The 12,827-nt window shown below is 38.1% G+C and overlaps 1 protein-coding gene across 1 annotated transcript; it reads left to right on the top strand.

The window, feature by feature from the left end:
* Nucleotides 1-714: 714 nt before the first annotated feature.
* Nucleotides 715-1,653, top strand: LOC311618754 (olfactory receptor 6C3-like; the record flags this gene model as incomplete). Its single annotated transcript, XM_084876333.1, has 1 exon — nt 715-1,653. One exon carries the CDS (start codon nt 715-717, stop codon nt 1,651-1,653), a length of 939 nt encoding a protein of 312 aa, XP_084732459.1.
* Nucleotides 1,654-12,827: the final 11,174 nt, after the last annotated feature.

Genomic DNA, 12,827 nt, shown 5'->3' with positions numbered 1-12,827 from the left:
CAAAAAATAAATTATGCATTGTATAAATTAAACTGTTTCTGGGCAATTACTTATTTTAATATCAGAAGTTTGCTTTTCTTGTTCTTTTGGACTTTTTATTAGAAAAGGGGTAGCATCAATCAAACCCCTAAGAAAGTAAAGTAGAAGAGAATACCAGCAGAACTTTCCCAGGGATAAACATGCATGCTCCACAGTGAGATGATACTATGCTGAGTAGTTGTTTAACTTCGTAAAAGTCTCCTAAAACTATGTAAGCCTAAAACTATAAAATCTAAACTTTTCTCTGCCACCTTTCAAACTCTGTATTTAGGTTATCACAATCTGGACTATTTTTATAATATTGGGGAAATAAAAATGATCTGTTAGGGATATTTTAAAAGGACTAAATATTTTAAAGAATAGTTGCAAGCTTAATTTTAAAGAAACATTAGAAAAGAATAGCTTTTGTTTAAATATTAGCACAAGATTTTTTTCCATGGTCTGTGTGTTTTCAAAGAAAAGAGATTGTATTTAATTTCAGTTAATATTCATTGCTTGAATGTAAGGTTGATGGAAATTGGAGAGAGTAGTTGAGGGGAAACATGTTTTTGAATTTCATAGATTATTTATCATCATAGATATTTTTAAAATGTCATACTCAATCCTGTTTTAACTTTTTTTATGTTCTATAGGGGAAACATATTTTCTGTTGTAAAGCAGGGGGAAGGATCAGCAATGAGAAACCGCACAGTACCCTCAGAATTCATTCTTCTAGGACTGTCAGATGATCCGGAGATTCAGATAGTGATCTTTCTCTTTTTAGTTATCACATATATTTTAAGTGTCTCAGGAAATTTGACCATCATCACTCTCACCTTGGTGGATTCTCACCTACAGACCCCTATGTATTTCTTCCTCAGGAACTTCTCTGTATTAGAAATATCCTTTACAACCGTTTGTATTCCTAGATTTTTAGGCACCATTATTACCAGAGACAAAACTATTTCATACAATACTTGCACAGCTCAATTGTTTTTCTTCATCTTCATGGGCATAACTGAATTTTATCTTCTGACTGCCATGTCCTATGACCGCTATGTAGCCATCTGCAAGCCCCTGCATTATACAACCATCATGAACAAAAGAGTCTGCATAGTGCTTGTCTTTTGTGCTTGGCTGGCAGGATTCTTAAATATCTTCCCACCAGTTATTCTTTTCCTCCAGTTAGATTACTGTGGCTCCAATGTCATCGATCACTTTGCCTGTGACTATTTCCCCCTTTTGCAATTATCCTGCTCAGACACCTGGCTCCTGGAAGTGATTGGTTTTTACTCGGCCATAGTGATTCTGCTTTTCACTTTGGCGTTGATAATTCTGTCCTACACGTTCATCATTAGGACAATTCTAAGACTGCCTTCTGCCAGCCAGAGGAAAAAGGCATTTTCTACCTGCTCCTCTCACATGATTGTCATTTCCATCTCTTATGGAAGCTGCATATTCATGTATGCCAACCCTTCAGCAAAAGAGAAGGCATCATTGACCAAAGGAGTAGCTATTCTGAACACTTCCGTTGCTCCTATGATGAATCCGTTTATATATACCCTGAGGAACCAGCAAGTAAAGCAAGCCTTTAAAGATGCTTTTCAAAAGGTTCTGTTTTTCTCTGGTAAGTGAAAGTGCTGGTAACATTAAAAGGATTTCTATTTTTCATACTCTCCCAAAACACTCTTTGCTTTATTACAGCTATTTTCCCTTTGTTATTTTTTAATTAATTATAATTTTTATTTTTTATTGATTATGGTATCACATAATTGTCCTCATCCCCCCATTCCCATTCCAAACCCCTCCCCACGTATGCCCTCACCCCCTTGTTGTCCATGACCATTGGTTAGGCTTCTATGGATGCATACAAGTCCTTTGGTTGATCTCTACCCCTTTCCCCCACTCACCCCTACCTTTGCTCTGAGATTTGACAGTCTGATCAATGCTTCCCTGTCTTCAGGTCTGTTTTTGTTCATCAGTTTATGTTCTTCATTATTTCCCCTAGATGCGTGAGATCATTTGATATAAGAAATACCTTTTATAAGAATAAAAAATGAGACAAGTCATAATGGTTATGCTGAGAGGCAAATGAATCAGTTTTTGTTATTTTCATATTAAAATTTCCCAAATGTTATACTCAATAAATTTGTAAAACTGGATATTGCTTCAGAGTATTCTGTGAAATATTATATTCAAATGTACTTGGATGAAGTAAAAAAAAAAAATCTAATGATTATGATTTAAGTAGAAGCCTCTTGCTTTTGAAGAGATATAGGGCATTTAATTGGAAAAATGTCAGGATAGATGTGAAATTTTGATCTTACCATTCTTAGCAGGTAATAGAAATGAATGTTATTGGAAAATTTTTATTTTATTTGGCATTTGCATGAAGTCAAATTGTCACCATTACCAGGAGGTTGGGAGAAAAATATAAACATCTACATAAATAAATTAAAGATTATAACTCATATATATTAAAATTATTATCCTATATAATAAAAGTTTAGTATGCAATTTGTCCCCTCAACCTAGAGTTGTCCAGGAGTTCGACCAGGGGCCGGGGCTAGTCGGGGGGAAGGAAGGGAAGCCCTGGCCAGCAGCCTGCAGCTGATGTAGACCTCTAGTTAATAATAATTATAATATAATGAGAAGGAGAAGAGAGAGATATGGAAAATAAAATAAAAAATTTTCAGCAATTATCAAATTCTAGAGTTATTGATTTTGGGTTTTTGTTTTTCTGTTTTTTTGTATTGGCTCATTTAATTCTGCCAATAACTTTATGAGGCACCTACAAATTACTATCGTCTTTTAGTAAGAGGTATTTTCCTTCAGTTAGATTAACTACTTCCAAAAATTAAAATGTATGTAGAGAACAGACAATGTAAAATATATCAAGTAAAACGCATGAAACTATAATAATCTGGTAAGAGTTCAACTTTCTGGAGAATTGTGCTTTAGTATCTACAACTGACTTAGGGGTTTGGGAATTAAGGAAAGAGAAATTTTAAACATCTGTTTATAATTTTCTGTACACTCTACTTCAATTAGGCAAACTGTACACAATATTTAAAAACCTCTTAGAAAGTGAGTATTACTATTTCTGATTTACAGGTGAATGAACAAGAAGAAACTGAGGTCAAGAGTTCTTTGTCACAGAGATTGTAGCTTTCAAACTGGGATTTACATTATTTTTCTTTAATCTCAAAATCCAGGCTAATAGGATTACCTTCATTTTTGTACTGGCTTTCACTAATAATAATTATGAGTAGAAGTTCATGTTAAATATTAGAATAGTTAAAGGACTTTTGAATGTATGATTAACTCACTTAGGTTTTACTTACTTGACAGATGTTGAGGATATAGTGATGACAAATAATGACTCTTGCCCTATCACATATGTCAAACACAAGGCCCGCGGGCCAAATCCAGCCCGCCAGGCCTTGCAATGTGGCCCGCACCGCGCTGTCATCACTGCACTCCGCTGTCAGTTTATGACATTGTCAGTTTATGACTGTTCAGTAAACCATTCGGCCCGCGATTTAGGCTGGATTTTAGATTTTGGCCCCTTCTCTGATTGAGTTCGACACCCCTACTAGATCAATGGACAGCAAACTGCGGCTTGCAAGTCACATGTGGCTCTTTGGCCCCTTGAGTGTGGCTCTTCCACAAAATACCACGTGCAGGCGAGCTTGTACAGTGCAATTGAAATTTGTGGCCTGTGCGCAGAAGTCGGTTTTCAGCTCTCGAAAGGAATTTTAGTCATTGTACTGTTGATATTTGGCTCTGTTGACTAATGAGTTTGCCAATCACTGCCCTAGATTGTTTTGCTCAGTGGATAGAGCATCCACCTGCAGACTGAAGATCCTGGGTTTGATTCCAGTCAAGGGCATGAACCTCAGTTGTGGTCTCTTCCTTCTGGGCCCAGGCCCTGGTCAGGGCTTGTGCAAGAGGCAACCAATCAATGCATTTCTCTCATCTATGTTTCTCTCTGTCTTCCTCTCTTTCTTCTTCTATTATCTTTCTAAAAATCAATGGAAAAATATTCTCAGGTGAGGATTAAAAATAAATAAGTAAAAAATAATGATTCTAACAGGAAGTAACCTCAAATTCTAACAGGAAGCAAAATATAATTAAATTTTAATTTGATAAATGCAACAAGTTAGGTCTAAATTGCCTATAAGCCTGATAATATTAGCATTGACAAAAAAAATGTCAATTTTACTGCCTCTTCTAGCAGAATTTTGGTCAATTGCACAATAATTACTAAATATTTTATCATTTTAACCCTTAAGTCACAAGTATTTGATAAACCTTGTCTACTTTAGCTGTCATTTTAGTTTTCACTTCTATTTTTTTGTTGTTGGTGGTCATTATCTTGTATATTATTAGACAGTCACATTATTTCCTGAGTAAAAAGGTTACTGGTAATTGAATTATAGAAAAACTCTCTCCAATACAGCTTCCTCTAGTCCTAACTTGTATTGTGAAACATGAATTGATCATCAATTCAATTTTACTTGTGTACCTGGTATTATCTCAGATCTTTTCAAAAAGAATGTATATAATGAACACAGTCTAGATTTCTAGGAGATGTCAAATTATTTTAAGCACATTTATATCCAGGAAATATGAATGCATATTTCTAAAATGAAGTCCATGTACAAAACAAAGAATATCAATAATAATGCTATATATAGAATAATTTAAGATGATTCCTTATAAATAATAAAATGTGTTTTTATGCAGGATTTTTCTTGTTAATATCTATATGTTAATATTAATAGCTTTATATATGAAGAATAAGAATATTGCATATATTAATATAATTTCTAATTCTCACATGATAGTGAAAATTTATTCAGACATTATTTTTTAAATATTTTAAAGCAACTAAGTTTCAGGCATATACTAGTCATTTGGATTAATAAAATATACCATCTCCACCCTATAGGATTTCAGGTAACAGATAAAATGTAAACATTTATGAGATAATCTTTTTTAAAGCATGCCAAGTACCATCTATACCACATGTGTCAAACACAAGGCCCGCGGGCCAAATCCAGCCCACCAGGCCTTGCAATGTGGCCCGCACCGCGCTGTCATCACTGCACTCCGCTGTCAGTTTATGACATTGTCAGTTTATGACTGTTCAGTAAACCATTCGGCCCACGATTTGGGCTGGATTTTAGATTTTGGCCCCTTCTCTGATTGAGTTCGACACCCCTAATCTATACTAATAAAAGGGTAATATGCTAATTAGGGCAGACAGAGCCACAGAGGCTGTGAGGCCCGGGGCTCAGGCCACCTCTGCGACCAGCAGTGACAGGAGCAGCAGGGTGATGGGGGCAGCGCCTTCCCCTGATCAGTCCAGTCGCTTCCCACAGAGGGAGGCCAGACTGGCTTAGGCCCCCTCCTTAGGGAGCTTTAAGTAGGACATCCCCTGAGGGCTCCCAGGCTGTGAGAGGGGGCAGGAGAGGCTGAGGGACGCTCCCCCCCCCCCACCTTAGTGCATTGCATGAATTTATATATATATAAAACGGGCTAAGTGTTCTTTCCTCTAATTCGGTAACTATGACATGCAGTGACCACTAAGGGGTGGACACTCAATGCAAGAGCTGGCATGATGTGCACTGGCCATTTAAAAATAATGGCACCATGGACCTGGAGCTGACAAACCAACACTCATCTTCCCCCAAGTGGGCCACAGGCCCCACCACCACACTGCACCAAATTGCAGCCAACACTGCCAAGACCCTATGATGCAACATGTGGCCCATATCCCAGCTCAGCCCAAAAACAGTTTCTGAGGGTGCTGGTTAATGACAATGCCCAAGTTCCTCTCCCTAGCAACTAGCCTCCTTGGAGTTTCTTCAGTCTAGGAACCTGACTTGTTTTTATAGCTAGGTGCAAACATTTACACTTTAACCAAATTTCTGTGAAGCATTTTCCTGTGCCTCATCTCATTTGATCCTTACAGAAGTCCTGGCGTAGGACTCAGTGTTTCCCAAAGTGCGGTACGCGTCCCAAAGGGGTACAGGAGGAGTTTGGTGGGGGTAAGCGTTGCACCGGAGTTTGGTGGGGATATGCACTGCAGCATGCTTAGCTGCGCCTAATTCTACGTTCTCATGAGTACAAGGGGTACTCGGCGTTACAAAAATTATAGAAGGGGTACACATATGTCAAAAGTTTGGGAAACATTGAGACTCAGTAGAATCCTATTTTCTTTTCATTAACTGGAAAACAGAGATTTAGAAAGTTTAGAAACTTGACCCAACTGAAAAGAAGTAAGAAATGGTGGAACTTGAAAATGACTCAGGTTTTCTCACTATGCAGAATACAGTCAAACACTGCTGCAGTTAAACATTTCACCCTTTGTTCTCCCTGCATGATCTTCAATAATAATCTGCTTCGTATTGATATTTATTGCTATGTTGCTGACAATTACCTGAAAGAGAAGTTGGGGTGCTTCACTGGAATGGAAAAAGGTTTCGCTAAATGAGAAAGCAGGTCTAATTAAGTAAGTTTATCTATAATATATATATATAAAAGGCTAAGTTGACTAGTGCATGCACAATACATATAAGGCTCTCAATGGCGCCAATCACATGTGTGTGTTTCAGTCTGTCATTGTCAATAATGAATGTGGTTGACACTTCTATTATAGAGAAAGGGCAAATAGAGATATTAAAATATTTCTTCTAATTAATTTCCTTTCAATATGCACAAATCCGTGCACCAGAACACAAGTATCATTATAAAAGATGGGTTTGCCCACATTTGCAGTAATCTAGTAAGAATGCCCAGGTAAAATTATAAATAAAATTAAATGGATAGTCTGGACAAAGAGAATCACGATGGCAAATAACAGTTGTTGAAGTTAGAGAAGTGTACGGTGAACCATGTGAAAAGAAACATAAAAGCAACAATCATTTTCTTTCTATGAAAGAGCTATTTTATTGATTCCATTTATTATGCAAAGAATAGTAATTCTGCTCAAATGCTATGAACTTTGATCCATGAAGCAGGACATCAAGGTTTGATTTTCAGTAGGGTACATGCCCCAGTTAAAGGCTCAATCTCCAGTAAGAGGCATGCAGGAGGAAGCCAATCAATGATTCTCTCTCATTATTGATGTTTCTATCTCTCTCCCTCTCCTTTCATCTCTCTAAAATCAATAAAAGCATCCTATCTAATAAAGAGAGAATATGCTAATTGACCATCACTCCATCACAAAGATGGCTGCACCCACAGCTGAGGCCAAGTTCCCATAAGGAGCCTTAATGAGCTATCAGCAAGGACGCAAGGCTATGCCCTCCTCTGCCCCTATGGGGTTTGACAGGGGACCTCAGGCCATGTCCGCCACCCTGGCGTCAGGCTGGGGGACCTCAGGCCACAACCCCTGCCCCCAGTGCCAGGTCTGGGGACCTGAGGGCACACCCCACACCCAGTGGGGCTTGGTGGGGGACCTCAAGGTGTGCTTCCCCTGGTGTTGAGCTAGGGGACCTCAGGCTGCTTCCCCCACCCCAGTGGTAGGCCAGGGGACTCAGACTGCACTCCACACCAGGTTGGGGTTGGCAGGGGACTTCAGGCCATGCACCCCACCCCGGCACCAGGCCAGGGGACCTCAGACCACACCCCCGCCCTGACAGAGGACTTGAGGCCATGATCCCCACCCAATGGGACTTGATGGAGGACCTCAAGGTGCACCCCCAGTGCTGAGTCCAGGGAACTCAGGCCACAACCCCACCCAGCGGGGGCTTGACGAGTGACCTGAGGCTGTTCCCCCATCCTGGTGCTGGGCCAGGAGACCTGAGGCTGCGCCCACCCAGCAGGGTTTGACAGATATCTCAGGCAGTGTCCCCCATCTGGCAGTGCTTGATGGATGACCTCAAGGCACGCCCCCTTCCCTGGTCTGGGCTGGGGGACCTGAGGCTGCGCCCCAGCCTGTGGGGCTTGACAGGGGACCTGAGGCTACACCCTCCTCCTGGTGCTGGGAATCAAGTACATTCATGACAGATACGAACTTTAAACTTAATTATCAAGTATATATATTGCTAGTGTAGATCATAACAGATTCAGATGATCCTAAGCCTTATAGAAATAGTGCTAGTTTTCTAAGGACTAGAACTAACATAGTACTATATTTCCTTTCTCACAAAAATGGAGACTCAATTTTGTGAATTGGCTTTGAGACCGTTCTAGCAAGTTCATCTTAAAATTTGCCTTCAACTCTCTTGATAATTCCTTAAGCCATTCATTACTCTGTATTAAATAGGTTCATGGATTCTAGGGTGGATTCTGCTCTCTGAAACTGCACTTGCTATACAAAGATCATATCCAGGAAACAGACTCTAAAAGCAGTAACAATCTGGGGTCGATTTATTAACCTGGTTAGATCTGAAGTCAGCAAAAATTCCATTAGGCAATTAAATGCTGGTAGTCTACATTCACACATTAGGAAGTTAGAGGTAACTTAGAATTAAATGCCTACTAAAAGCAAGTTTGAATAAACTTAAATAATAAATACAACGCTAATACAGTAGCCTGGCTGCTTCCACATGCATTAGAGAGCTTAAAGAAAGAAAATGTAACTTTGATGTTTCAATCATCTTGCAACAGAAGAGGTGACTTAGTCAGTTATTAAATTCTGATTCTACAGATTTCTTAATTATAAAGTTGATTTAATTCACAAGCTCTCCATATGTCTTCTGTGAATGAATGGTAGGGTCTTGATTGGGAAAGAGTGATGATTGAGAATTAGAATGAGTCCTGATTTTGAAAGCACAAGGTAGACAGTCTTGTCAACAGAAGGATCCATCTTCCTCTGCCTCCTGAAGTGGTTCAGACACTGTTTAGAAACTCTGTAATTACCTAATAAGAAGGAGTTAACTTTAAATTTCTCCTTTCGTATGCATTCACCACTACTAGACTGTTTTAGGACCTATAGCATGTATCAGAATAACTAGGCATTCTCCAGAAGATGGCAAGCATGCATAAACTAAGAAACAAAAAGTTTACATGTTAAAAGTTTTACAGGATTTTGTTTGTTTGTTTGTTTGTTTGTTTGTTTCAGAGAGGAAAGGAGAAGGAGAGAGGGCTAGAAACATCAATGATGAAAGAAAAGCAGAAACATCAATGATGAGAGAGAATCATTGATTGAATGCCTCCTGCATGCCCCCTTTGGGGAATGTAACCTGCAACCAAGGCATGCCCTGACTGGAAATCTAACTGTAACCTTCTGGTTCATGGGTTGATGCTCAACCACTGAACCACACTGTCTGAGTTTTGCTCATTTATTTTAACAGAAATATGAAAACCTATGTTTGGATGATTTCTAATATCCCATGGTAGAAGAAACTTAATTTTACATCGAGCTGAAATTATTGAATTTAGTGCATTTACCAGAAATTGTGGATTCTCTATGCATCTTTGAGTAGATGGGAGGCAGTCCCTAGTTCCTCGGGTAACTAATAAACAACTGATTTAAAGTTTATCTATAATAAAAAGTTGAAATATTAGTTAATACAGAGGTTTAAATCAATACATTGATGAGATAGGTTGGAATGCATTCAACATTTTCAAGCTATTTATTAATCTCCAAACTATATTACCTAAGATATCCAGAATTAAAATACATTGTCTTTTATTATAACTGAGGAAGAGAGGAAGTGGGGTTGATGATGAAAGTGGGACATGCTGCTATGTAAGCCTCCCTGAAACTTCCCTGACAGTGTCTGCCTTAAGTCGTGGAATGATGGAACCAAGTTACTGTACAGCTCCCAGAAGCCTGTGTAAAGTGGTAATGAAAATGGTAATTCACAGAAATGTACCTTTGTTATAGGAGACTAATCATGAAAGTGTAGGACAAATATAGACGGGAAACCTACTGAGGTAATTTTTACTCAATAATAATAGCAATAACACTAATAATAATAACAACAAATCTTATTAATGGAAGCCTGACTTGAATCAAAAAACTTTCATCCATTCCAGACTTGAATCAGTTTCTAGAAAAAGAACACTTTCTTGTGAAGCAAAGTATCCTGTTGCAATTTATGAAAGACCCTGAAGTTTCACCCCACAGAAGCAGTGAATCTCATGGTCAGTTTACAGTGGCTAATTACTTAAAAGAGCAGCCAATGGCCAATGCTGAAGAATTTGAAAAACAAAATAAGTAATGAAGTATCTATAATAATAAAAGCATAATATGCTAATTAGACTGGACAGCTGAATGACCCCCCGGGGGGACATTGCAGACTATGTCCCAGACAAAGACAGGGCTGCAAGGGCCGAGGCAGCTGCCACAGCTGTAAGAGCTGAGCCCCTTGCACAAATTTTATGAATTGGGCTTCTAATTGAATTATAAGCCCCCCCCCCCAAAGAAAAAAACTAATAATCATTAGTGCATGCTATTATAAATATTTGAATAATTAATTAAAGGTGGGAAAGGATTAACTTAATATTTTAAATATATTTTATTGGCTTAGAGATGAGAGAGAGAGAGAGAGAGAGAGAGAGAGAGAGAGAGAGAGAGAGAAGAATGGAGAGGGAGAGAGATACATCTATCAGCTGCTTCATGCAAACCCTGACTGGAGATCAAGCTGGTAACTTGGGCATGTGCCCTGACTGGAAATTGAACTGCATGGGTCGATGCTCAGCCAAGTAGCACACTACCAGACAAGAATTAACTTTCTTACAGAAGAGCACTAATCAATGCATCCAAAAGAAATGAAGAAAGTAGATAAGCACAATCTCAAAAACAGAAAAAGGGTGTGAGGGAGGTTGAAGTAGGTAAAGGTGGGATAAATGGCGATGGAAGGAGGCTTGGGATAGCGAAGCACAATACAATATACAGATGATGTATTACAGAATTGTACACTTGAAGCCTATATAATTTTGTTAATGCTTGTCACCCCAATAAATTCAATACAATTAAAAAAATAGTATATTGAAAAACTAGATCACACTTTATTCATTTAGTTATTCTTAATTTAATAAATGTAATTATTCATCAAAAAGCTTCCAGCAAATAAAAATCTGAGGCCATGTGGCTTCACAGAGGAGTTTTACCAAACATTCAAAGAAGAATTAAAATCTATCCTCCTCAGACTATTCAAAAAATTTCTAGAGGAAGGAACACTTCCAAGCTCATTCTATGAAGCCAGCATCACCCTAATACCTACACCAAAAATAGACTACACAATAAAAGAAAATTACAGGCCAATATCCCTCATAAATATAGATGCCAAAATCAACAAAATTTTAGCAAATCAGATCCAGCATTACATCAGAAAAATCATTCACCATGACCAAGTAGGACTTATCCTAAGGATGCAAAGATGGTACAATATCTGCAAATCAATAAACATGATACATCACATAAACAAATTGAGAGATAAAATTCACATAGTCATATCAATTGATGCAGAAAAAGCATTTGAGAATATCCAACAGCCTTTCTTGATAAAATCCCTCAGCAAAAATGGAAATAGAGGGATCATACCTCAACATAATAAAAGCTTTATATGATAAACCTGCAGCCAACATCATACTCAATGGGCAAAAACTAAAACCATTTTCCCTAAGAACAGGAACAAGACAGAGATGCCCACTTTCACCACTCCTGTTTGACATAGTACTGGAAGTGCTAGCCATAGCAATCAGACAAGAAGAAATAAAAAGCATCCAAATTGAAAAAAGAAGATGTAAAACTATCCTTATTCACAGTTGACATGATACTGTACATAGAAAACCCTAAAGACTCCATAAAAAATTATTAGACTTAATAAATAATTTGGCAATGTGGAAAGATGCAAAATTAACACCAAGAAATCTATGGCATTTGTATAGATTAATAGTGAACTTACAGAAAAGGGGAGAAAAAGGAACCCTCATGTGCTGCTGGTGGGAATGCAGACTGGTGCAGCCACTGTGGGAAACAGTATGAAGTTTCCTAAAAAAAACCTAAAAATGGAACTGCCATTTGACCCACTAATCCCACTTCTAGAAATATATCCCAAGAAACTAGAAACACCAATCAGAAAGGATATATGCACCCCTATGTTCATATCACTACAATTTACCATAGCTAAGATTTGGAAACAGCCTAGGTGCCCATCAGCAGATGAATGGATTAAAAAATGTGTTATGTCTACCCAATGGAATACTATACTGAAGGGGAGAAAAAAAGAATTATTACCATTTGCAACAGTGTGGATGGAACTGGAGAGCATTATGCTAGGCGAAATAAGCTGGTAATAGAAAGATAAATATCACATGATCTCACTCATTTGTGGAATATAATGATGAACAAAAATAGATCCATAGACTGAGAAGCATCAATCAGATTGTCAAACCTCAGAGGGATGGTTGGGGAGGGTGGGATAAGGGGGAGAGATCTACCAAAGGATTTGTATGCATGCATATAAACATAACCAATGAACACAGACACCAAGGGGGTGAGGGCATGAATGGGGGAGGAGGGCAGTGGTAGTGGGAGGATAAGTACACACATATAGCTCCTTAATCAATAAAGAAAAAAGAAATTCCAAACAATATAAATAAATCAATGTAATTATTTATATTCAGTTGATCTTTATGCATGTTCCTATAACACATTCTTGAAAATATTGATATAAAAGCTAATTGTGTAAAAAATTTGAAAGCATATAATTTGCCATGCTCAATGGAGACATATTTTATTGTTTAAAATTGCTATTAAATGTATTTGTTTGTCAAATATATGGTGACAGAATGAGATTAGATTTGGGGTGCGGGAGGCAGCTGGTCAATGATTCTCTCTCATC

Source organism: Pipistrellus hanaki (assembly GCF_964339955.1).
Source record: "Pipistrellus hanaki genome assembly, chromosome: 3".
Taxonomy (NCBI): Eukaryota; Metazoa; Chordata; class Mammalia; order Chiroptera; family Vespertilionidae; genus Pipistrellus; species Pipistrellus hanaki.
Note: the sequence above shows the minus strand (reverse complement) of the source record. Positions and strands in the feature narration are given on the sequence as shown.